Source organism: Chiloscyllium plagiosum, unplaced genomic scaffold (genome assembly GCF_037043375.1).
Source record: "Chiloscyllium plagiosum isolate Xiang-an unplaced genomic scaffold, Cpla_swu_hap1 HiC_scaffold_15, whole genome shotgun sequence".
Classification (NCBI taxonomy): domain Eukaryota; kingdom Metazoa; phylum Chordata; class Chondrichthyes; order Orectolobiformes; family Hemiscylliidae; genus Chiloscyllium; species Chiloscyllium plagiosum.
This window is the reverse complement of record NW_028270153.1, coordinates 15,546,162-15,572,907: the sequence shown is the minus strand read 5'-3', so window position 1 is coordinate 15,572,907 and position 26,746 is coordinate 15,546,162. Positions and strand designations below refer to the sequence as shown.

At 43.9% G+C, this 26,746-nt stretch overlaps 1 protein-coding gene and 2 non-coding genes across 3 annotated transcripts in view; 2 read left to right on the top strand and 1 right to left on the bottom strand.

Moving 5' to 3' along the window:
- Positions 1–11,112, bottom strand: part of LOC122560259 (microtubule-associated protein 1 light chain 3 alpha) — a 36,184-nt gene extending 25,072 nt beyond the window's left edge. The window contains exons 1-2 of the mRNA XM_043710762.2: positions 10,967–11,112; positions 7,591–7,646 (exon numbers count right to left, since the gene is read on the bottom strand). Coding sequence (XP_043566697.1) covers positions 7,591–7,646; positions 10,967–11,006 — 96 coding nt within the window. The 5' untranslated portion in view covers positions 11,007–11,112. The remainder of the gene's footprint in view (positions 1–7,590; positions 7,647–10,966) is intronic.
- A 14,076-nt stretch (positions 11,113–25,188) lies between these two features.
- trnam-cau (transfer RNA methionine (anticodon CAU)) lies at positions 25,189–25,261 on the top strand. The gene has a single exon. It is a non-coding gene; the product is annotated as a tRNA-Met (tRNA).
- A 1,092-nt stretch (positions 25,262–26,353) lies between these two features.
- On the top strand, positions 26,354–26,426 carry trnam-cau (transfer RNA methionine (anticodon CAU)). The gene has a single exon. It is a non-coding gene; the product is annotated as a tRNA-Met (tRNA).
- The last annotated feature ends 320 nt before the right edge of the window (positions 26,427–26,746 follow it).

The following is a 26,746-nucleotide window of genomic DNA, read 5'->3' as shown; positions in this document are numbered from 1 at the left end:
GACTGAGATTGCATGATTATACGCACCTCTATAAGGTCACCCCTCAGCCTCCAATGCTCCAGGGAAAACAGCCTCAGCCTATTCAGTCTCTCCGAATTGCGAAACCCTCCAACCCTGGCAACATCCTTGTAAATTTTTCCTGAATTCTTGCAAATTTCACAACATTCTTCCTATAGGAGGGAGACCAGAACTGCACGTAATACTCCAAAAGTGCCTTAACCAGTGACTTAGGAGCAGCACGGTGGTTCAGTGGTTAGCACTGCTGCCTCACAGCGCCAGGGACCTGGGTTCAACTCCTGGCTCATGTAACTGACTGCGTGGAGTTTGCACGTTTGCCCCATGTCTGCATGGATTTCCTCTGGGTGCTCCGGTTTCCTCCCACAATCCAAACATGTGCAGGTTAGGTGAATTGGCCATGCTAAATTGCCCATAGTACTAGGTGCATTAGTTACATTAGGAGAAAGTGAGGTCTGCAGATGCTGGAGATCAGAGCTGGAAATGTGTTGCTGGAAAAGCGCAGCAGGTCAGGCAGCATCCAGGGAACAGGAGAATCGACGTTTCGGGGATAAGCCCTTCTTCAGGAATGAGGAAAGTTTGTCCAGCAGGCTAAGATAAAAGGTAGGGAGGAGGGACTTGGGGGAGGGGCGTCGGAAATGTGATAGGTGGAAAGAGGTCAAGGTGAGGGTGATAGGTCAGACTGGGGTGGGGGCGGAGAGGTCGGGAAGAAGATTGCAGGTTAGGAAGGCGGTGCTGAATTTGATGGATTTGACTGAGACAGGGTGGGGGGAGGGGAAATGAGGAAACTGGTGAAATCCGAGTTCATCCCTTGTGGTTGGAGGGTTCCTAGCCGGAAGATGAGGCGATCTTCCTCCAACTGTCGTTTTGTTGTGGTCTGACGATGGAGGAGTCCAAAGACCTGCATATCCTTGGTGGAGTGGGAGGGGGAATTGAAATGTTGAGCTACAGGGTGGTTGGGTTGGTTGGTCCGGGTGTCCCAGAGGTGTTCTCTGAAACGCTCCGCAAGTAGCCGGCCTGTCTCCCCAATATAGAGGAGGCCACATCGGGTGCAGAGGATGCAATAGATGATATGTGTGGAGGTGCAGGTGAATCTGTGGCGGATATGGAAGTTTCCTTTGGGGCCTTGGAGGGAGGTGAGGGGGGAGGTGTGGGCGCAAGTCTTGCACCTCCTGCGGTTACATTAGTCAGGGGTAAATGTGGGAAGATGGGTCTGGGCAGGTTACTCTTTGGAGGGTCAGTGTAGACCTGTTGGGTTGAAGAGCCTGTTTCTACACAGTAGGAAATCTAATCTAATCAATGTCCTGTACAGCCTCAACATGACCTCCCAACTCCTATACTCAATGCTCTGACCAATAAAGGAAAGCATACCAATCACCTTCTTCACTATCTTATCTACCTGCAAATCCACTTTCAAGGAACTATCAGTCTACACCCCAAGGTCTCTTTGTTCAGCAACACTCCCTCAGACCTTAACATTAAGTGTACAAGTCCTGCCCTGATTTGTCTTTCCAAAATGCAGCACCTCATTGATCAAAATTAAATTCCACCTGCCACAGCTTAGCCCATGGGCCCATCTGATCAAAATTCCATTGTAGTCTGAGGTAACCTTCTTCACAAGTCACATTAATTCAATGTTATATAGCCCAACTAGGTCTCCGACATTTGTTTTTGCTCAAGAGGACAGTTTCTATTCGGTAAATTTAAGACAGAGGGCACGGAAACAGACCCTTCAGTACAACTCGTCCATGCCGACCAGATATCCCAACCCAATCTAGTCTCACCTGCCAGCGCCTGGCCCATATCCCTCGAAACCTTTCCTATTCATATACCCATCCAAATGCCTCTTAAATGTTGCAATTGTACTAGCCTCCACTACTTCCTCTGGCAGCTCATTTCATACACATACCATCCTGTGTGTGAAAACGTTGCCCCTTAGGTCCCTTTTATATCTTCCTCCTCTCACCCTAAACCTATGCCCTCAATTCTGGACTCCCCCACTCCAGGCAAAAAACCTTGTCTATTTATCCCATCCGTGCCCCTCAGGATCTTATAAAACTCTATAAAGTTGCTCTCTGGGTCCCTTTTATGTTTCCTCTCTCACTAAATCTATGCCCTCTAGTTTTGGACTCTCTCCACCTCAGGGAAAAAGACCTTGTCTATTTATCCTATCCATTCCTCTCATGATTATACACACCTCTATAAGGTCACCCCTCAGCCTCCGATGCTCCAGGGAAAACAGCACCAGCCTATTCAACCTCTCCCGATAACTCAAAGCTTCCAACCCTGGCAACATCCTTGTAAATCTTTTCTGAACCCTTTCAAGTTTCACAAAATACTTCTGATAGGAAGACGACCAGAACTGCACGCAATATTCCAACAGTGGCCTAACCAATGTCCTGTACAGCCACAACATGACCTCCCATCTCCTGTACTCAATACTCTGACCAATAAAGGAAAGCATACCAAACACCTTCTTCACTATCCTATCTACCTGCAACTCTACTTTCAAGGAGCTATGAACCTGCACTCCAAGGTCTCTTGGTTCAATAACACTCTCTAGGACCTGACCATTAAGTGTATAAGTCCTGCTTAGATGTGCTTTCCCAAAATGCAGCACCTCGCATTTATCTAAATTAAACTCCATCTGCCCCATCTCAAAGATCCCATTGTAATCTGAGGTAACCTTCTTCACTGTCCACTACACCTTCTATTTCGGTGTCATCTGCAAACTTACTAACTATACCTCTTATGCTCACATCCAAATCATTTATATAAATGATGAAAAGTAGTGAATCCAGCACCAATCCTTGTGGCACTCCACTGGTCACAGGCCTCCAGTCTGAAAAACAACCCTCCACCACCACCACCACCCTCTGTCTTCTATCTTCAAGTTCTGTATCTAAGTGGCTAGTTCTCCCTATATTTCATGAGATCTAACCTTGCTAACCATTCTCCCGTGGGGAACCTTGTCAAACGCCTTCATGAAGTCCATATAAATTACGTCTACCACTCTGCCCTCATCAATCCTCTTTGTTACTTCTTCAAAAAACTCAATCAAGTTTGTGAAATGTCTTTCTCCTTGTGCATGGGCAATCACATGTCGCCTCTCCCTAATCAGTCCTTGCCTTTCCAAATACAAATACATCCTGTCCCTCAGGATTCCCTCCAATAACTTGCCCACCACTGACATCAGGCTTACTGGTCTATAGTTCCCTGGCTTGTCCTTACCACCCTTCTTAAACAGTGGCACCACGTTAACCAACCTCCAGTCTTCTGGCATCTCACCTGTGACTATCGATGATACAAATATCTCAGCAAGGGGTCCAGCAATCACTTCTCTAGCTTCCCACAGAGTTCTCTGGTACACCTGATCAGGTCCTGGGGATTTACCCACTTTTATGCATTTCAAGATATCCATCACTTCCTCCTCTTTAATATGGACAGTTTTCGAGATGTCAGCATCTATTTCCCCACATTCTATATCTTCCATATCCTACATGTTTCAAGACTTCTTGGACTTTGGTTTTTATGTATGTCTGAAGTTCTAAATATTTCTGTAGCCATCATGATTTCTTTCAAAACAGTCTTCAAGGCCTACTTTTAGAATTAATAAGTTAGGTAGTTTTGTAGGGTTTTACCACTGAAAAAAATAAATGAGCTCCAGTTTAGAAAGTCACGGTTTTTTTTGTTAAGCTCTCAATAAACAAACTATAGTTTAGAATGTTTTTGTTTAAGTTTCATTTTGAGCTTTGAGTAGTCCTGTGAAATCATCGGATGAAGACAGCTGTATGGACCTGGGCTCTTGAAAATGGAAGCATATTGTGAAACTAAGTTATCTGAGATTAAAGAGTTAGTTTGGCTTGAAGGAGAACTTACAGGTGGTGGTGTTCCCACGTACCTGCAGCCCTTGTCCTTCGAGATGTAAGTGGTTGTGGGTTTGGAAGGTGCTCTCTTGGGATCTTTCCAGGAATTTCTCCACTGCATCTTGTAGATAGCCCACACTGCTACTATTGTGTGTTGGTGGTAGAGGTAATGGAAGCTTGTGGATGTGGTGCTAATCAGGTGGGCTGCTTTGTCTTGGATGGTGTAAAACTTCTTGCATGTTTGTTGGAACTGCACCCATCCAGGTCAGTGGGGAGTATTCCATTTCACTCCTGACTTGTGCCTTGCTCATGGTGGACAGGCTTTAGGGAGTCGGTGGCAGTGTGTGTTAGTCACCACAGTTTTCTAGTCTCTAACCTACTCTTGTAGCCACTGTGTTTATGTGGCAAGTCCAGTTGAGTTTCTGGTCAATGATAATCCCCAGGATGTTGATAGTGGGGGATTCTGCAGCAGTAACACCATTGAACATCAAGATATGGTGGTTAGATTGCCTCTTATTGATGGTTATTGTCTGGAATTTGTGTTGCATTTGCTATCATTGCCCAGACCTGACTATAGGAATTTGGACGTGACATCAAGGCTGTACAAGACATTGGTGAGACCTCTTCTGGAGTACTGTGTCCTGTTCTGGTCACCCTGTTATAGGAAGGATGTTACTGGAATGGTTCAGAAGAGATCTACTAGGATGTTGCCAGAGATGGAGGACTTGAGTTATAAAGAGAGGCTGGAATTTTTTCACTGCAGTGTAGGAGATTGAGGGGTGACATTATTGACATTTATAAAATCATGAGGGGCGCAGATAGGATGAGTGGCTGTGTTTTTTTTCCTATGGTGGAAAATTTCAAGAAAAGGGGACATATTTTGGAGGAGAGAGAAAGATTTTAAAAAGGCATGGGGTAATTTTTTTTTATAAACAGAGAGTGAACTTCTCGAGGAAGTGACAGATGCAGGTACAGTTACAATGTTTAAAAGGTATTTAAATCAATACATGAATAAGAAATGTTAGGAAGGATATGGGCCAGGTGCAGGCAAATGGGACTTGTTTAGTTTGGGCTTATGGTTGGCATGGACTGGTTGGATCCAAAGGGTCTGTGATCGTGCTGCATGATCTATCTCAAATGACCAATCCTATTGCAAATTATTTTAATAGCCACGTTCAGAGTATATAGGCACTACAGGATATGCCAACTGAGAGAGAATGGCCTTAAATTAGGCCATATTATGAACTCAAAGCCTCCAGTCAACTAAGTAATGACAAATTTGCTGGTGATTTTACAGGCTAAGGAAAGAGAGGAACTAATACTCTGATCTAACAGTCTTTTCAATCTCTTCTGAGATGCAGAAAGTGTGATTAGAGAAGGACATCAAGTGGCACACTGAGTCAGTGATTAACACTGCTGCCTCAAAGTGCCAGGGACCCGATTCAATGCCATCCTTCAGGTTTCTGTGGAGTTTGCACATTCTGCCAGTGTCTCTGGGGGGGGGGGGTTTCCTCTGGGTGATCCAGTTTCCTCCCACAGTGCAAAGATGTGAAGGTTAGGGTGGATTGGCCGTGTTAAATTGTCCAGAATGTTCAGGGATATGCTGGCTAGCTAGATTAGCCATGGGAAATGTGGGGTTACAGGGATAGGGTAGGAGGGGTGGTTCTGGTGGGGAATGCTGTTCAGGTGGTCAGTGTGGACTTGATGGGCTGAATCGCCTGCTTCCACACTGTAGAGGTTCTATGATTCTTGGAAGCTTTGGTTTAAACCTGACTTGGTCAGAATTGTAGACCCAGTGTTTCATGGAAAAATTATCTCGGAGATGCCGAGATAGGACAGATGGAGCCAAGGTGACCAGACACTCAGGAAAAATGAGCTCATGACATTTGAATTATAGTCCCAGGAAGACAGACTGTGTCAGAATGTGTAATATTATCTGCTTTTATAAATTTATATGCCAAAATTAAGTTAGAACTCAAAACAACAGGAATAGATAAAGTATCGAGGACTACGTTAATGAAATTATTTGAACCCACCTAACCAAGGGACAATGGTAAACAGCAACTGCTGGGAAAAAGGAATGGATTTTTTTAAAAAACAGCGAAGTCATTGCATTATTGTTATTAATAGGGTCTGGACTTTTGAATCTGAGTCTGCTTCAAACACATACATGGGACAAGTGGTTTAACATTGTACTGCACTAACAGTTATCCTCCTGAAATTTCGAAAGCTGGTGATAAAGACGAGTAATGAAAACGGCTCAGGAGCTGAAATGCAGTGTGACTGCACACAAGACCAGTTAGGTCACACTACTCTCTCCATTGTAAACATGGATTCTATGGTTGCATGTGTCTGCCCTACTTTGATGCATAGTTTTGCAAGCTTGCCCCTTGACAGCAAACCTCGATATGTTCAATGGCAACAAACTGTAGAACATGGTTCCACACTTTGCTCCTCATTGAAAACAGGACAAATAATTTGCATGGATACTGCACAAATATACTCACATAGGGAGTATACCATTCAGCTCCTCTAGCCCATTCTGACATTCACTCAAACCATGACCCTCACAAAATCTCAGCTTGACCTCTGCTGAGGGTATCTCCACTAACAATACCTACTCATCCTGGAGTTCTATGAACACTGGCAATTATCCAGCACCTCAACCAAACTGCCATTCTTCATCTGCAAATGAAAATTCCACGGAGGTGGGTTTTAAAAATCTAATTTCGAAGTATACTACCCGCAAGCATTACAGAAACCGAGTTCTCACCAAACGCTCCCTCCCCCCCCCCCAAAAAAAAAGGTTAATTACAAACAAAATCTTATTTACGGTATTTTTGTTTTCGAAGTAATTCTAAAATGTCAATCCTCCATCCAATCACCACCACCCCCAAACTCCCAAAACTCCTCCAAAAGGACGCAGTGATTGAAACTCGATTTAAACTAACACAAATGCACACAGTCTGACAATCTTGCATCTTGAAGACTAGCTCCCAGCGCACGCACACACAAATGCAACGTGTAATGTTAAAATTCTGCACTCGCCAGCCAGAGAAGCCTTTGTTTCTGGCAGCTTGATGGATTGTATTGGGTTGAGGGGGTCTGGTTATCACTTAGGTCAGTTTGCACTGGAGCTATCGTGCCTTTAAGCTTCCTTCCCGAAACGCAATGCGGTAAAAAGCAATGAGGTAATGCCGCCTGTGTTTTATTGACAAAGGCAGGGTATTCAGCTCTCCACCGGCACGGAGCACGTCTGCAGAGCGAGGCCTGACCCCGGTCTGTGTGTAGCCGGCACAGGCATAAGGGGCGGGATCGCTTCCCTGTTTGCCACACCCTTATCATGCACACCCGTGCACAGCAAAACTAAAACTGACAACAAAAGAAACAGCCCAGGAACTATCCATAACATAAAACAAAGAACTGCAGATGCTGAAGATCTGAATCAAAAACAAAGGGGTCACTGAAACCTTAACTGTTTCTCTCCGCGCAGATGCTGCTAGACCTGCTGAGTTTCTCCAGCAATTTCTGTTTTTGTTCCTTAAACTATCGAATTAACCCCGCTCCCCTCCTTTCGCCATAGTTCAGTCATTTGGTTCTCTCCAGCTAGGGTCTAAAACGAGACATTAGATCAAAGATGTCCTTCCGATAAAAAATGTTTTGACATGCAAAAAATTTTTTTTGATCATAGCAATGAAAGGCCACTTACTGGTATCTTGTTAGGGTGCTGGTCTCTGATCTGTTGAACTTCTTTAATTCGATCAGCTGTACCACAAATAAAGACAAGTAAGATAATATTATTCTGAGCTCATCTGTCACTGAGAAAGCTGACTTCTTGAATTGTTCCTTGTCCCAAGCCTACCAAACCCCATGACCTCTACCAACTGGAAGGACAAGGGCAGCAAATAGATGGGAAGACCAGCTACCTGGAAAAGTTCCCTCCAAGCCACACACCATCCTGACTTGGAAATCCATACACATTTCTGGACAGGCATTGGGTCAAAATCCTACAACTCCCCTCTGTAGTACTTCCTCCCCCCCCCAGACAGGAATCATTCAAATGTTTGATGCCTATCTTGCACGAAAGGAAAGAAAATAATGCTATCCAAGATCAATTCAACTGGGGGGGGGGGAAAGGTGGATTTACGGAATGGTGTCCACACAGTACAGAATACAGTCTTTGCATCATGAGCTGACATTGGCTATGCACCAGTGCTCACCACCACAACAAATGCAATGCCAGTGAAACCCACACCTCATGAAAGGTTACATTTAAAAATATTAGATTTCAGATACCATCTGTGGGTCATCACAATGTTTGTAATGAAGGTTCCACCTTCTCAACTTCAACTGAAGCGCAGTGACCCTCAGGTTAAACCACCACCAGTGGTCTCTCTTAATAACGACAGACCAGTCCTATGGTGACTTTACAGAATCAGGGTATTGAACGAGCTCAGTACAGTTCTCTAGAAATAGTTGAGTGGATCAAGGTCCTTGGGTAAGATGTGGACATTGTTACAGCCTTTGCAGGAACTGGGAGAGGTTGGGGGTCTCCCACGGTCAAGCACGTCATTATGGGGAAAATTGTGGCAATGTGTTGTCATTACTGATCTGATAATTTAGAACCCTATTACTTTAATTGACCATGGCAGATGGTGAAATTTAAATTCAACAAAAATCTGGAAGTTAGCTGAATGGTGACCATGGAGGCACTATCGATTGTTGTAAAAACACATCCATTTCACTATGCTGTTTAGGGGAATGAAATGTGCCATCCTTACCTGGCCTGGCATACCTGTGTCTCCAGACCCACAACAATATGATTCACTCTTTACAGTTCTCTGAAATGCCACTCAGTCCAGAGCAATTCAGGACAGGCAAGAAATGTTTGATGCCCATCTCGCATGAAAGAAAGAAAATAATGCTGTTCAAGATCAATTCAAATGGGGGAGAAAGGTGGGTATACAGAAAGGGGTCCACACAGTGCAGAATACAGCCTCTGCATCATGAGCTGACATTGGCTGTGCACCAGTGTCTCACCAGGTCAGGTGCTGTGTTGCTCCACATCAGTGGATTGAATGCATTTGGAAGCAAGGTGAAGGAAGTAAGGAAGGTCCTTCAAGGGCCTAGTAGCTCTAGATCTTAATCCACAAAAACTGAAGACAGCAACATCAACAGAATGTGGTGAACAACAAGATTTTATGGCAAGAATGATTGCAGCTTTCAAGGTAATTAACAAGGCAATGTCTTATTAAAACTTTAAAACCTTCCTAACCTTTTAGTTTTTTTTAAAGTGAATTTGGTAAAATGTAGTGATATCTGTCACTTAAGCAAACTAGACAATAAAGGAGCTGAAAAACGTGTTGCTGGAAAAGCGCAGGTCAGGCAGCATCCAAGGAGCATTGATCTATTGGATCATTGACAAGCATTATAGAAAAATACAATATATTGGTTTTATAGGGAAAGAGCAATGCATTTACACTCCTACTGTTGAAGGAGAGAGAAAAAGTACAGTATTGCAAACCACAATGTAGTGAGAAAAAAAAAATCATAATTTACATATAGTCATTCCACTGAGTCTTGTTTTAGCTAAAAATGGAAATTACAGGCTTTTGTGTGAAATCTGAAAATCACATTTAAGAAAGAAATGCCAAGGTTCAACTCCCCTGGTGATAACTCATCTCAAAACTAGGCCTCAACTCAGTAATTGACATAAAATGGAATGATGGTTTCAAATATCTCCACCATCTGCTACATTAGTATGGGAAAGCAGAAACATTTTTTGCTCAAAGTTAGCACATTTCAAAAGATGAATATACTTTGAACCTTAATTAGCTCCTATTATCCTAATTCATAATAACCTATTGCATATACACAATTTGTCACCCTCTTAACTGAAACGGTCTTCATATCAGTTTTTGACTTTTTTATTAAATGATAATTGAATGGTTAAGCAGATAATAGAAAAAAAAACTTGTGTAGTTGCTTTGTTTCACAAATTAGTGCCAAATATGTAACTGAACACAGACTGAAATGATTTCTGCCTTTGTTTTCACCACAGAACAAGTTACCCTGGGAGTTCATAGTGAAATCTGTAAAAACAAAATGTCTGGGTCAAATATAAAGATTGAATGTTTAAAACCTCCCAACTTTTATTCCAGTACTTCTTGACAAAATCATTTAGTTTTTTTATAAAGTCTCTTTTTAAACTAGATTATCCAACGTCAAAACAGAATTTGCCAAAATGTTGTAACTACGTTTTGCGTAGAAAACGAAAGATCTGTTTTTAAAAAAAAGTGGGGGGAAAGGAGATTAATTTCCATTGTTATTAAAACAGGGTTTAAAAAGGGCGATTTTACTGTAAAATGGCTTCCAAAGTATGAATACAGCAACAATAAACCCTCACGTCCTTTAAGAAGCCCGAGCTCACCAATTATTTTAAGGTTAGCTGCAGACACAGTTTTACAAAAAGAATGTTACAAAAAAAGGATCAATGATTCACAATATTAGGCTGATTCGTTCCAGATATTGAGAAAACGGCGAGGAAATAACTGAAATTCACTTCAACAAATAAAATGGTTAAGTACAAAGATTCTGGGGATTAGGTGCGTGCACGCATTGTCCTCGGGCTACCAGGGATCTCAGGCAGAGAGCTTTCCCTTCGTAAGGCAGTTCTGGAGACCTTTTCATCATTGCTGGCTGCAACCGATCCATCTCGTTTTTCTCCTCTCTCTCTCTGTCTCTCTCCCTCGTCGCCCCTCGCCTCCCCCCCCCCGCTCCGATCTGCCTGTGTCCTCCGAGCAGCTGTTTACAAGAATCCTCACCGATATATCCCCTCCACCCCCAACCCAGTCAGCTGAGAGAAGGTCAAAGGCAAATAAGAGAGAAAAATAAAAACAGCAACAGTCCCGCAGAAGAAGAGGGGAGTAGCGGTGTTAGAGGAGGAAAGACAGAGACACATAACTAAGACACACTCTTCCCCAAGTGGTACATCTCTCTCTCTCTCTCCCTCTCCCTCTCCCTCTCTCTCCTTCCCTCTCTGTCTGTTCCTCGGTCGGTCTCCCCTTTGCTCGACGACCACCTACCGAAGCTTCTCCTCTGTTTGAATGACTTATCAGAAGGCATTTTCTGAGCAGGAGAACCCGAGAATAATCAGCTCAAGCGGACGGTGCAGTTCCTGCTGTATCCAAACACAGGGCGATGTAACAAACCGCATCACGTGAACACTTTGACGTCAACGCAAAAGATACTTCAGGGGGAGGACCCGGGGAAGAAAGTGACAAGTTCTCTTCACAGTTTAAATCCCCACCTCTCACAAACACCCCAGGGCAAGGCAGTAAGGGGAGTGGGGAGTGTCTTCGTTTTATTTTCGGTTGAACGGTATTCGAACGAAACACAACCATCTTAACTTAGAGCATTACTTACATTCAACGAGAAAAGATTGTTAGTTATCCTGATTTTAATTTTTACACAACTTGCTCGGCAGATAGTGTACTTTGTCCGCTTGCAGTGATAATATAAAATATCACGCCGTTAGTTGATCATAGTCGACACATTGGATAGTATCGGTCTCTTCACTTTTTGTTGATCTCTTTAGTTAAAGCGTGTGTTTTTTTTAAGAACAGAAATTGCTGGAGAAACTCAGCAGGTCTGAAGAAGCGTCACTGGACCTGAAATGTTAACTTTTTCTCTCTCCACAAGTGCTTCCAGACTTACTGAGTTTCCCCAGCATTGCCTGTTATTGTTTGTTTCAGATCTTCAGCACCCCCAGTTCTTTGTTTTATTTTAGGTTTGTTTTTGTTTCTCTCTGGTGACTCAGTATTTGGGTGAGGTCACAGAGCCATTCGGAATACTAATTAACGCTTTGACGCGATACTGATAACTGACATTGCTAAAGTGACTTAATTCTTCATCTGCCATTTCCAGGGTTTGCTTTAAAATGGGGTTTGATAAAGATGACATGGTGACGATGTGGGGGAGACATCAATATGACAGAAATTTAAGATAGTCGTCACTCCAGTAGACAATTGAGAATAAACGTCTTTATCCAGAGTGACTAGAACATGCAGAACCCAAAGGAGGCAATAACATGGGATGTTATAAAATTGCTTTTTGAGTTGTGAGTCACTAACAAGGCCAATATTTATTGTCCATTCCTAATTGTCTCTGACCACAACCTTCTTGAAGCATTGCAGTGAATGTAGTGTTTTCTGTAGCGGTTTTGTACAATTTATTAGCTTGCTACAAAAAATAGAAATGATTGGAGAAACTGGGCAAGTCTGGCAGCATTTGGACTCAAAATGTTAACTCTGCTTTCTCTCTACAGATGCTGCCAGAACTGCTGAGTTTCTCCAATTATTTCTGGTTCTGTTTCAGACTTCCAGCATCTGTAGTTTTCTTTTTTACTTTAGCAGCTTGCTAGCTCATTGCAGATAAATCAACCACAGTATTGGGGATCAGTAGGCCAGGCAAGGGCAGCAGATTTCTATTCTTCTATTTTACTATTTACTACTTTAACCACTAATTTACCATTCCCTCTGGAATAGTAACATATTTGCTTTTAATATAGCAAAAATGGTAGTTCATGAATATTTTTAACAATTGTTTTAAAATAAAGACTGGCAAATTAATTACATTTAAAATCCTAGCTACTAAGGCCAACTTTGATGAGTTCATACCTCTAGAGCAGGTCCCTGCATTACCAGTCTAGAAACATCATTACTCTGCTACCATCCCCATGAAGGGGCAACTGGAAAAGATCGTCAGACAGAAATGATCAGGTTTTCATCTCCCTGATCAGATTTTCTGATCAGGGAGATGAAGAGGGGCAGGATGAGGCTCTTTTCGAGTGGAAACACCAGCACAACCCAGTTGGGCCAAATGGCCTGCTTCTGTGCTGCCATTGCCATGTAGTTCTCACTCCACACTGCCCACACCTGACCTCAAGCACAAACTGTACTAATTAATCAGTTACTCATACACTGAATTTTACCGTCGGCTACTGCAGTATTTTACCTTGTTCACAATGGCACGTAATGTTTCACTGAATTTTGCATCATAGAGTCATAGGGACGTACAGCAGAAACAGTCATCCATGCCTACCAGATATCCCAATCCAATCTAGTCCCACCTGCCAGCACCCAGCCCACATCTCTCCAAACCCTTCCTATTCATATAACCATCCAGATGCCTTTTAAATGTTGCAATTGTACCAGCCTCCACCACTTCCTCTGGCAGCTCATTCCACACACGTACCACCCTCTGCATGAAAAAGTTGCTCCTTAGGTCTCTTTTGTATCTTTCCACTCTCACCCTAAACCTATGCCTTCTAGTTCTGGACTCCCCCACCCCAGGGTGGCCTAACCAATGTCCTGTACAGCCGCAACACGACCTCACAACTCCTGTACTCAATAGTCTGACCAATAAAGAAAGCATACCAAATGCCTTCTTCACTATCCTATCTGCCTGCGACTCCACTTTCAAGGAGCTATGAACCTGCACTCCAAGGTCTCTTTGTTCAGCAACACTGCCTAGGACCTTACCATTAAGTGTATAAGTCCTGCTAAGATTTGTTTTCCCAAAATGCAGCAGCTCACATTTATCTAGATTAAACTCATCTGCCACTTCTAAGCCCATTGGCCCATCTGATCAAGATCCTGTTGTAATCTAAGGTGACCTTCTTCGCTGTCCACTACACCTCCAATTTTGGTGTCATCTGCAAACTTATTAACTATACTTCTCATGCTCGCATCCAAATCATTTATATAAAAGATGAAAAGTAGTGGACCCAGCTTTGATCCTTGTGGCACTCCACTGGTCACAGGCCTCCAGTCTTAAAAACAACCCTCCACCACTACCCTCTGACTTCTACCTTTGAGCCAGTACTGTATTCAAATGGCTAGTTCTCCCTGTATTCCATGAGATTTAGCCTTGCTCACCAGTCTCCCATGGGGAACCTTGTCGAACACCTTACTGAAGTCCTCATCAATCCTCTTTGTTACTTCTTCAAAAAACTCAATCAAGTTTGTGAGACATGATTTCCCACACATAAAGCCATGTTGACTATCCATAATCAGTCCTTGCCTTTCCAAATACATGTACATCCTGTCCCTCAGGATTCCCTCCAACAACTTGCCCACCATTGAGGTCAGGCTCACTGGTCTATAGTTCCCTGGCTTGTCCTTACTGCCCTTCTTAAACAGTGGCATCACGTTAACCAACCTCCAGTCTTCCAGAACCTCACCCGTGACTATTGATGATCCAAATATCTCTGTAAGAGGCCCAGCAAACAGTTCCCTGGCTTCCCACAGAGAAGATGGTAAAAGTGGGGGGGGAGGTGTGGCATTGTTGATCAGGGACAATATTACAGTTGTAGAAAGGATGTTTGGGGATTCATTAACTGAGGTAGTATGGGCTGAAGTTAGAAACAGGAAAGGAGAAGTCACCATGCTGGGAGTTTTCTATAGGCCTCCGAATAGTCCCAGAGATGTACAGGAAAGGATAACAAAGATGATTCTTGATAGGAGTGAGAGAGGCAGGGTGGTTGTCATGGGGGACTTCAACTATCCAAATATTGACTGGGATCATTACAGTACGAGTACTATAGATGGGTCAGTTTTTGTCTAGTGTGTGCAGGAGGGCTCCCTGACACAGTATGTAGACAGGCCTACAAGGGGCGAAGCCACTTTAGATTTAGTACTGGGTAATGAGCCTGGCCAGGTGTTAGATTTGGAAGTAGGTGAGCACTTTGGAGACAGCGATCACAATTCTGTCAGGTTTACTTTACTGATGGAAAGGGATAGGTGTACTCCACCGAGCAAGAGTTACAGCTGGGGGAAGGGAAATTACGATGCAATTAGGAAAGATTTAGGAAGTGTAGAATGGGGAAGGAAACTGCAGGGGATGAGCACATTAAAAATGTGGAGCTTATTCAAGGAAAAGATCCTGTGTGTCCTAGATAAGTATGTACCTGTCAGGCAGGGAGGAAGATATAGAACGCATGAGCCATGGTTTACTAAGGAAGTGGAATCCCTGGTCAAGAAGAAGAAGAAGGCTTATGTTAGGACAAAATGTGAAAACCCAGTTAGGGTGCTTGAGGGTTACAAGGAAGTCAGGAAAGACCTAAAACGAGAGCTCAGAAGAGCCAGAAGGAGACATGAGAAGTTGTTGGCGGATAGGATCAGGGTTAACCCTAAGGCTTTCCATAGGTATGTCAGGAATAAAAGAATGACGAGAGTTAAATTAGGGCCAATCAAGGATAATAGTGGGAAGTTGTGTGTGGAGTCAGAGGAGATAGGGGAAGCACTAAATAAATATTTTTCGACAGTGTTCACTATAGAAAATGAAAATGTTGGTGAAGAAGATACAGAGATAATTGCATCTAGACTGGAAGAGATTGAGGTTAACAAGGAAGAGATATTTGAAATACAGCAGACTGTGAAAATAGACAGGTCCCCTGGGCCGGATGGGATCTTTCCTAAGATTCTCTGGGAAGCAAGGGAAGAGATTGCCGAGCCTTTGGCATTGATCTTCAAATCATCATTGTCCACAGGAATAGTGCCTGAGGACTGGAGGATAGCAAATGTGGTTCCCTTGCTCAAAAAGGGTAGTAGAGACAACCCTGGTCATTACAGACCAGTGAGTCTCACTTCAGTTGTTGGCAAAGTGTTCGAAAAGTTTATAAGAGATAGGATTTATAACCATCTAGAAAAGAATAATCTGATCAGGGACAGTCAGCACGGTTTTGTGAAGGGTAGGTCGTGCCTAACGAATCTTATTGAGTTTTTTGACAAAGTGACCAAACAGGTAGATGAGAGTAAACCAGTTGATGTGGTGTATATGGATTTCAGCAAGGCATTCGATAAGGTTCCACACAGTAGGCTATTATACAAAATGTGGAGGAATGGGATTGTGGGAGACATAGCAGTTTGGATCAGTAATTGGCTTGCTGAAAGAAAACAGAGGGCTGTAGTTGATGGAACATATTCATCTTGGTGTCCAGTTACTAACAGCGTACCGCAAGGGTCGGTGTTGGGTCCACTGCTGTTCGTCATTTTTATAAATGACCTGAATGAGGGCTTAGAAGGGTGGGTTAGTAAATTTGCGGACGACACTAAGGTCGGTGGAGTTGTGGATAGTGACGAAGGATGTAGTAGGTTGCAGAGAGACATAGATAGGATGCAGAGCTGGGCTGAGAGGTGGCAAATGGAGTTTAATGTGGACAAGTGTGAGGTGATTCACTTTGGACGGAGTAATCGGAATGCAATGTATTGGGCTAATGGTAAGATTCTTGGGAGTGCAGATGAGCAGAGAGATCTCGGTGTCCATGTAGACAGATCCCTGAAAGTTGCCATCCAGATTGACAGGGTTGTTAAGAAGGCATGCAGTGTTTTGGCCTCTATTAATAGAAGGATTGAGTTCCGGAATCAGGAGGTTATGCTGCAGCTGTACAAAGCTATGGTACAGCCACACTTGGAGTATTGTGTATAGTTCTGGTCACCGCATTATAAGAAGGATGTTGAAGCTTTGGAAAGGGTGCAGAGGAGATTTACTAGGATGTTGCCTGGTATGGAAGGAATGTCTTACGAGGAAAGGCTGAGGGTCTTGAGGCTGTTCTCGTTAGAGAGAAGAAGGTTGAGAGGTGACTTAATAGAGACATACAAGATAATCAGAGGGTTAGATAGGGTGGACAGGGAGAGCCTTTTTCCAAGTATGGGAATGGCAAACACAAGGAGACACAACTTTAAAGTGAGGGGAGATAGGTATAAGACAGATGTCAGAGGTAGTTTCTTTACTCAGAGAGTAGTAAGGGTATAGAATGCTTTGCCTGCAACGGTAGTAGATTCGCCAAGTTTAAGTGCATTTAAGTCGTCATTGGCTAGGCATATGGATGTACATGGAATAGTGTAGGTGGGATGGGCTTCAGATTAGTATGACAGGGCAGCGCAACATCGAGGGCCGAAGGGCCTGTACTGCGCTGTAATGTTCTATGTTTAGATTACTTACAGTGTGGGAACAGGCCCTTCGGCCCAACAAGTCCACACCGACCCACCGAAGCGCAACCCACCCAGACCCATTCTCCTACACTTACCCCTTCACCTAACACTATGGGCAATTGAGCATTGCCAATTCACCTGCACATTTTTGGATTGTAAGAGGAAACCCACACAGACACAGGGAGAATATGCAAACTCCACACAGTCAGTCGCCTGAGGCGGGAATTGAACCCGGGTCTCTGGCGCTGTGAGGCAGCAGTGTTACCCACTGTGCCACTGTGCTGCCCACTATGTTCTATGTTCCAGGGTACACCTGATCAGGTCCTGGGGATTTATCCACTTTTATGCATTTCAAGACATCCAGCTCTTCCTCCTCTGTAGTATGGACATTTTTCAAGATGTCACCATCTATTTCCCTACATTCTACATCTTCCACGTCCTTTTCCACCGTAAATACTGATGCAAAATGCTCGTTTAGTATCTGCCCCATCTCCTGCGGCTCCACACAAAGGCCGTCTTGCTGATCTTTGAGGGGCCCGATTCTCTCCCTAGTTACCCTTTTGTCCTTAATCATCATCTGGTGAAAACTCGGCAATGTCAAACCCTCCATGATTAGTCGTCCTTTTTATGAGGGACGATGTGTGTTAGCATCTGTACAATAGAATTAGTGCCAAGTTTCATTTCAGGTAGAACTTGTGATTTAAAAAAAATTCTTTCAGGAATGGATTCACACGTATCTTACTGATTAATTGTGTTCAGATGATGGGCATTAGCTATGGTTGATTTGAATCTGCATAGACACAGACTAATACTGCATGTTTTGGTTAGGAAGTCACAGCGTCATAGAGTCAAACAGCATAGAAGCAGAACCTTTGGTCCAACTTGTCTGTGCCCACCAGACATCCCAATCTGACCTAGTCCTATTTGCCAGCATTTGGCCCATATCCTTCTAAACCCTTCCTATCCAGATGCCTTTTAAATGTTATAATTGTACCAGTCTCCATCACCTCCTCTGGCAGCTCATTCCAAACACACCCCGCCCTCTGTGTGAAAAAATTGCCCTTTAGGTCCCTTTTAAATTTTTTCTCTCCCACCTTAAACCTATGTCGTCTAATTTTCAACTCCCCCATCCTAGGAAAAAGACCTTGGCTATTCACCCTATTCATGCCCCTCAGCCTCCAACGCTCCAGGGAAAAAAGCACCAGCCTATTCAGCCTCTCAGTGTAGCTAAAAACCCCTCGTCCCCGTAATATCCTTGTAAATCTTTTCTGCATTCTCTTGAGTTTAACAACAATCTTTCTACAGTAGGGTGACCAGAATTGTTTGCAGTATTCTAAAAGGTCATCTCACCAATGTCCTGTGCAGCAGCAACATGATGTCCCACTCCTGTACTCAGTGTTCGAACCAATGAAGACAAGCATACCAAATGCCTTCTTCATCACCCTGTCTACCTGCAACTACACTTTCAAGGAACTATGCACCCGCACCCCTAGGTCTCTTTGTTTGGCAGCACTCTCCAGAGCCTTACCATTAACAGGATAAGTCCTGCCCTAGTCTGTCTTACCAAAATGCAACACTCACAATGATCAAAGTCCCGTTGTACTCCGAGGTAATCTTCTTCACTGTCCACTACACTATCTGTTTTGGTATCATCTGCAAACTTACTAACCATGCCTCCTTTGTTCACATCCAAATAATTTATATTAATGATGAAAAGCTGTGTGCTGTATGCTTGTTCTACATAAATCTGTAAAGAAATATAAAAGTGTGTGAACATTGGCCCCAGTTCCATCTTTCATCAACTGGCTTTCACAAACAGGACATTACTGATGTCTTCACAACTTGCACAAGTGGCAAAAATGGTCAACAGAAAGGTCCAAAGGGAGGGAAGTAAAAAAAAAGGTTTGTTTTTATCTAATGCTTTTCCCACCCACCCACAGACTGTATCAAAGAGCTTTACAGCCATGTCAATATTTCTGAACAAATGTCACTGTTGTAGGAAATGTGGGAAAATTGGTAATCAACTTGCACAGATCAAACTGTGATCAGGACAAGATAACCTGTGTTTTGTGATGTTGATTGAGAGATGTGTATACATTGGCGGGATACCAGAGTCCTGAAGAAGGGTCAAGAGTCAAGCTTGAAATGTTAACTTTGTCTCCCTCTGCACAGAAGCTGCCTGACCTGCTGAGATTCCCAGCAGCGTCTTTTTTTATGAGAGTGATAACTTCCCCACTCTTTATCAAGTTTGTACTCTGGGATCTTTTACATCCTCCTATCTGGCAGATAGGGCTTCAGATTAATGTTTCATCACAAGTAACTTCACCAAAGACATAGAAGCTAAATGAAGACTTGCACTTATACAAAATCAAAACACTGCAGGCACTGGGAACCTGAAACTTAAACCAGAGGAAGTGGTGGAGGCTGGTACAATTGCAACTTTGAAGAGGTATTTGAATGGGTATATGAATAGGAAGAGTTTGGAGAGATTTGGACTGGGTGCTGGCAGGTGGGACTAGATTGGATTGGGATATCTGGTCGGCATGGACGGGTTGGACCGAAGGGTCTGTTTCCATGCTGTACATCTCTATGACCCTATGACCCTAAGTGCTGCAGGAACTGTCAAGAAGCATCTGTGGAGAGAAAAACAGAGTTAACATTTTGAGTCCAATATGATTCTTCTTTGGAAAGATTCTGTTGCTTCCCAACAGATGCTGCGTGACCTGCTGAATTTCTATAGCCATTTCTGTTTTTATGGCATTTATATGGTGCCCTTCGCAGGTGATTAAGAATTTTTGAAATGTGGTCACTATTATAATGTGGAAAATATTCCTGCCAATTTGCACACTGTGAACTCCCACAAACAGCAATGTGATATTAACCAGATAATCTATTGTTATAATGTGCATTGAAGAATAAATATTACCCAAAACACCAGAGAGAGACCTTGGAGTGTAGGTTCATAGCACCTTGAAAGTAGAGTCGCAGGTAGATAGGATAGTGATGAAAGCGTTTGGTATGCTTTCTTTTATTGATCAGAGTATTGAGTACAGGAGTTGGGAGGTCATGTTGCAGCTGTACAGGACAATGCTTCGACCACGTTTGGAATATTATGCGCAATTATGGTCTCTTTCCTGTCAGAAGGATGTTGTGAAACTTGAAAGGGTTCAAAAAAGATTTACAAGGATGTTGCCAGGGTTGGAGGGTTTGGGCTATAGGGAGAGGTTGAATGAGCTGGAGTTGTTTTCCCTGGAGTTTCAGAGGCTGAGGGGTGACCTTATAGAGGTTCATAAGATCATGAGGGGCACGGATAGAATAAATAGACAAAGTGTTTTGCCTGGGGGGGGAGGGAGTCCAGAATTTGAGGGCATAGGTTTAGGGTGAGAGGGGAAAGATATAAAAGAGACCTAAGGGGCAAATTTTCACGCAGAGAGTGGTACGTGTATGGAATGAGCTGCCAGAGGAAGTGGTGGAGGCTGGTACAATTGCAACATTTAAAAGGCATCAAAAGAGTATATGAATAGGAAGGGTTTGGCGGGATATGGGCCAGGTGCTGGCAGGTGGGACTAGATTGGGTTGGGATATCTGGTCGGCATGAACAGGTTGGACCAAAGGGTCTGTTTCCATGCTGTACATCTCTATGACTCTAGATAAGTACTACTCTTCTTTGAAATAGAGGCATAGAGGTTTACAACATCGAAACAGGCCCTTCAGCCCAACTTGCCCATGCCATCCAGTTTTCACAATTTAAGCCAGTCCCATTTCCCTGAGTTTGGTCCATATCTCTCCATACCTATCCCATCCAGTTTCCCATCTAAATGTTTCTTAAATGACAAAATTGTACTTGCTTTCCCCATTACTTCTGGCAGCCTGTTCCAGACACTCACTACCCTCTGTGTGAAAAATTGCCCCGTGGACCATTTTGTATCTCTCCCCTCTCACCTTAAACCTGTGCCCTCTAGTTTTAGACCCCCCTACCATGGTTATCTGTTGGTTATCTACCTTATCCATGCCTCTCATGAGACTTCTATGGGGTCACCCCCAGTCTCCTATACTCCAGGGAAAAATGTTCCAGCCTTTTCAACCTTTCCTTATAATTCAAACCTTCTAGTCCAGGTAGCATCCTGGTAACGATAGACTCCATAATGATCATCCTTTAGGCCATTTCATCCCATTCTACCAGTAACAGCCCAACAATCTGTTCAATATAGCTTAAATGCCTAATTCTGTTATGATGTTCTCCATAGTCAAATTTCCTTCTCAAAGACATAAATATTGGCCACCTGTGTAGTTGCCACCTGTGAAACTATGCCCCGAAGGAACAAGCAGATGAGTAATTTGTGGGCGGCACGGTGGCACAGTGGTTAGCACTGCTGCCTCACAGCGCCAGAGACCCGGGTTCAATTCCCGCCTCAGGCGACTGACTGTGTGGAGTTTGCACGTTCTCCCCGTGTTTGCGTGGGTTTCCTCCGGGTGCTCCGGTTTCCTCCCACAGTCCAAAAGATGTGCAGGCCAGGTGAATTGGCCATGCTAAGTTGCCCGTAGTGTTAGGTAAAGGGGAATGGGTGGGTTGCGCTTCGGCGGGGCGGTGTGGACTTGTTGGGCCGAAGGGCCTGTTTCCACACTGTAAGTAATCTAATCTAATCTAACGCTTTTCTGCACTCCTTAGTGCCATCGCATTCTTTATGTCTATCTGAACTGACAGACAAGAGTTTTGATTTAACTGAAAGGCTGGTTACAGAGTACCACTGGGAATGGAATAGCTAATTGCAGAGAATAACTGGGAATGGAGTGTTATAGAGAATCCCTGCAATGTCATGGCATGTTACCAATCTGATGAAAGAAATGAAAGATGAGAGGGAAGAAAAAAGCTGCTGATGAAAAATAAAATTGCAACTAAGATTCTGCTTACAATGTCCAGTGTGGTGCAATAGTTATGCCCATCAACAGATTAATAATATGATTTTTATATTGCACCTTATTATATTAAAATGCTTCATAGAATTAATAATGCTTGTAGTATGGTGATGATAATATTGCTAAAAGAGTAACCTCCTCTAATGCATCCAACCTGAAAGAGGGAGCAATCATTTTGAAACTACAGTCATTAATGTGTGTGCTTGAATACAGTAATTGGTACATAGTAATATTGAAGCATTTGCACAGTGCCATAAAGGCCTGAAGTAGGCATCAAATTCTCATGCCATTCCAATCTCGCAGATTAAGTTTCTCAGGGGAGGATGCTTTTTCTGCTTACTGGATAAATCAGAAGTGAATTAACCACTACGTAAATAAAATACTGCAGATGTTGGGAATCTGAAACACAAACTGAAAATGCTATATTTACTCAGTGGGTCTAAAACATTATCTGTGTTTGTCTCCATAAATGCCTGATATGTTGAGTATTGCCAGCATTTTCAGAAGGAGGGCTGGATGCACTATTGTTGCATATCTTCACCCTCCCCCCTGGATGCATATGGGATTGGTTATTATACTCCATCGTGGCCAGTCTGTGAAAATTTTGCTATTGTCCCAGAGAGCAAAAGGCTGCTCTCTCATTAGAGGGCATAACTGAAAGATCACATAAGGTTGAGAAGGCAAGGTCATCATGGTGACCTCTACTAGGTATAGGAATTAACCCATGCTATTGACAGCACTCTGTAATACAAGCTAGCTGTCCAGCCAACTGATCTAACCAATCCTAAGCCATAGCAGTGGTAGTAAGAACACCTCTAAAATATATTTAACATTACATTTGTAAGTACTTAGAAATAACGTCAGGAAATAAACGCCTATCTAGGAAAGAAAATACTCAAAAGGAGGCCCAGTTAATAGGATAGATTTTGCAAGTACTTCTTAAACTTGGAGAGAGTGGTGGAAAAATTAAGAACTTTTGAGAGAGAATAAGTCAGAGACAGCTGGAGGTGAATGAGGTGAAAGTAAGTGGGAAGATGAGAGAGCCAAAGCCAGAGGAATAGAGCAGTAAAGGAGAAGCTTGAGCAGAAAATATATTTCTATTCATAACAGAGCCCAGAATTAAGGGACAGAAATACTGAAGTATTGAGATGAAGATGGTTGACAGTTATGAAAAAGAGTTTAGGTTACAGGAAGACATTGATGGGTTGGTCTGATGGGCAGATCAGTGGCAGATGGAATTCAACACAGGAAAATGTGAGCTAAAGTAGTTTGGAAGAAGTAACAAGTCAAGGGAGTGTTCAATGAATGGCAAGACCCTGGAAGTTTAGAGAAACAAAGGGATAAGGTGACAATGCAGGTAACTAGGGTAGTTAAGAAGTCATATGGAACACTTGCTTTTATCAGTCAAGGCATAGGTTATAAGAGTAGGGAAGTTGTGTTGGAGCTGTACAGAACTTTGGTTAGGCCACAACTGGAGTAGTACGTGCAGTTCTGGTCACCTCTTTATAGGAAGATTGTGATTGCACTGGAGGGTCATTAGGATGTTGTCTGGGATGCAGCATCTTAGTTATGAAGAGAGGGTGGATTAACTTGAGTTATTTTCTTTGGAGTGGAGAAGGTGAGGGGTGATAGAGATATATAAAACTATGATGGGCATGGTCAAGAGTGTGGTGCTGGAAAAGCACAGCAGGTCAGGCAGTATCCAAGGAGCAGGAGAATCAACATTTTGGGCATAAGCCCTTCATCAGGAATGAGGACAGGGGGCTGAGAGGTAAATGGGAAGGGGGTGGGTGGGGCTGGGGGGCAAGATAGCTGGGAATGCAATCGGTAGATGAAAGTGGGGGTGAAGATGTTAGGTCGGAGAGGAAGGTGGAGTAGATGAATGGGAAGATGATAGACAGGTCAAGAGGGTGGTTCCGCGTTTGAAGCTTGGGACTGGCATAAGGTGGGGGGAGAGGAAATGAGGAAACTGATGAAATCCACATTAATCCCATGTGGTTGCAGGGACCCAAAGCAGAAGATGAGACATTCTTCCTCCAGACGTTGGGTGGTTAGGGTTTGGCCATGGAGGAGGTGTAGGACCTGCATGTCCTTGGTGATGTGGGAGGGGGAGTTAAAGTGTTCAGCCATGGATTGGTGGGGTTGGTTGGTGCAGGTGTCCCAGCGATGGGCATGGACATTTGGACAGAAAGCAGCCATTCGCTTTAGTCAAAGGATCAATAACAGGAGGGGTGCACTTTTAAGGTGGAGGGCCGGAGGTTTAGAGGGGATTTGAGGAAGAGTCTTTTACCCAGAGGATGATGGGGCTCTGGAATGCTCTGCTTGGGAGGGTAGTTCAGGTGGGAAATCTCACAACCTTTTAAAAGTACTTGGATGAGCACTTGGAAATGCCATGAATTGAAGAAGGTTATAGTCCAACAGGTTTATTTGGAAATATAAACTTTTGGAGAACTGCTCCTTTGTCAGTGGGTTAGGATCATTGGACACAGAACTTATAGTAAAAAGATCAAAATGTCACACAATTTCCAAATAAACCTGTTGGACTATGATCTGGTGTTGTATGGTTTTTAACTTTAACCACCCCAGCCCAACACAGCTCATCCGCATCATGACATTGAAGGATAAAGGCCTAGAGCTGGAATGTGGGACTAGGACAGGCAGTGGTATATTTTTGGCTTTACAGACTTGATGGGTTGAAGGGTCTTCTCTTAGAATCCTCATAGAATCATAAAATCTCAACAGAGTGGAAACAGGCCATTTGGCCCAACAAGTCCACACGGACCCTCCGAAGAGTAACCCACCCAGACCCGTTCCCCTACGCTAATACCCTACATTTATCCCTGACTAATGCACTTAACCTAGTTTAAAAAAATCACACATCACCAAGTTATAGTCCAACAGGTTTAATTGGAAGCACTAGCTTTCGGAGTGCTGCTCCTTCATCATGAGAATTGTAAGAGACTGAATTTATTGCAAAAGTTTACAGTGTGATGTAACTGACATTATATACTGAAAAGTACTTTGATTCTTTGTTAAATCTCTCATCTGTTAGAAGCCCACGTTAGTTTCACTCACTGTTATTGACTATAACCTGGTGTTGTGTGATTTTTAACTTTGCACACCCCAGTCCAACTCTGGCAACTCCAAATCAGCACTTAACCAACACATCCCTGAACACTATGTGTAATTCTATGTGAGACTATGGATATGGCCGACGGTTTTCCTGTGTCACAAACATCTTGTGAATCTGCTTAATTTGCCTCTTGCTATGTAAAATTTAAACCCTACAGTTGCAAACTTCTGATCACCCACAACACATGACACAAATCTAAGAGCTTTGTATTGGATAGCTCAATCTCAGAATCTGGTTATGTTCAGCCGAAGCGATGTGCAGCGCCTCGTTAGCGCAGTAGGCAGCGCGTCAGTCTCATAATCTGAAGGTCGTGAGTTCGATCCTCACACGGGGCACAATGTTTTACGGGGAGGAGCTGAAATTGTGGGATTAAGTCCGGAAGGGGACCGAAGGCTTAACCAAGAACCTGCTGCCCGCTGCAATACTCCCTGGAGTCATTGTATCCACCCCGTCTCCCCCTTCGGCAGGTTGGTGTTTTCTTAAAATATGCGGAATTGTGAGATCCGCTGCCCTACTCTCTGGTTATTTTAATTTAGCGGATCATTTACCGGCCGCACCAAAAACTCCAGTCTCCAGTTTGTCCACCCCCCCCCCCACCCCACACCGTCGTATTTTAATGCTGACTTGGGGTAGCTTCACAACTGGGGTGGTTTCGTGCAAATGTCGACAAAGAGCGAGCAGCACGGAGTCGGGAATAACAACTGCGGAACTCAGAGACACAAGCACAATTTGCTGGAGAAGCTCAGCAGGTGTGGCTGCATCAGTGGAGAGAAATCAGAGTTAAATGTTTCAGGTCCAGGGACGCTTCCTCAGAGGGTGCCATGGTCCTGCCGCATGATTATTTACTACCACCTCCTTCCCCAGGACTTTTTACCCCTTTCCTGGGAACATCACTATTCCCCATCTCCATGACCCCACACTCTTGAAGGAAATGGACCTTCAAGCTCAGCGAGCAAACCTACATCCAAAATCCTCAACCTATTCACCCCACGCCTCCTCCTCCCCATTTCTCCCTTCCCTTGAAGCCCCCCTGTTTGTTGCACATTCCAAACCACTCTCTTTATGCCCCTTCCCCCCCCCCACAGCCTACCAGCTCCCCTTTCTATTGCCCTTCTTACTGTCCTCTATGCCCTCTCTAACTCTTGAGCTGTTGCAGCCCCAAATCCCTTAATCAGACTTCCCCAAAGTGTAGGATATGGTGCGGGCGCTGAGACCCAGCATCCTTCTTGCCTCCCCCCCCCCCCAAATACCCTCTCCCCAGCGGCTAGTTGCCCTTTGCAGTGCTCCCGGAGAGAGGCAGAAAGTGGTCCAGGCGCTGGAGTAACTCGCAGGAACCAGCCGCTCTGAGTGCTGCCTCCCAGTCTCACTGGAACTGCTGCATTGATTATCCCAGAGCCTGGAACTGTTCGCTCGGTGTCACTTTCAGAGCCTCGTTAGCGCAGTAGGCAGCGCGTCAGTCTCATAATCTGAAGGTCGTGAGTTCGAGCCTCACACGGGGCACATCGCTGTTTTACTCACTGAGACCAGCCCCAATTAATTTTCACGGCAGCCAGCTGTTTTAATTCACAATGGATGCTCTAATTCCGAACCGTGTAAGGGAGTCGATCAGTGCATGATTTGGAGATGCCGGTGTTGGACTGGGGTATACAAAGTCAAAAATCACACAACACCAGGTTATAGTCCAACAGGTTTAATTGGAAGCGCTGCTCCTTCATCAGATGATTGTGGAGTACACAATTGTAAGACACAGGTGTCCTCCACATCCACCTGCTGAAGGAGCAGCGCTCCGAAAGCTAGTGCTTCCAATTCAACCTGTTGGA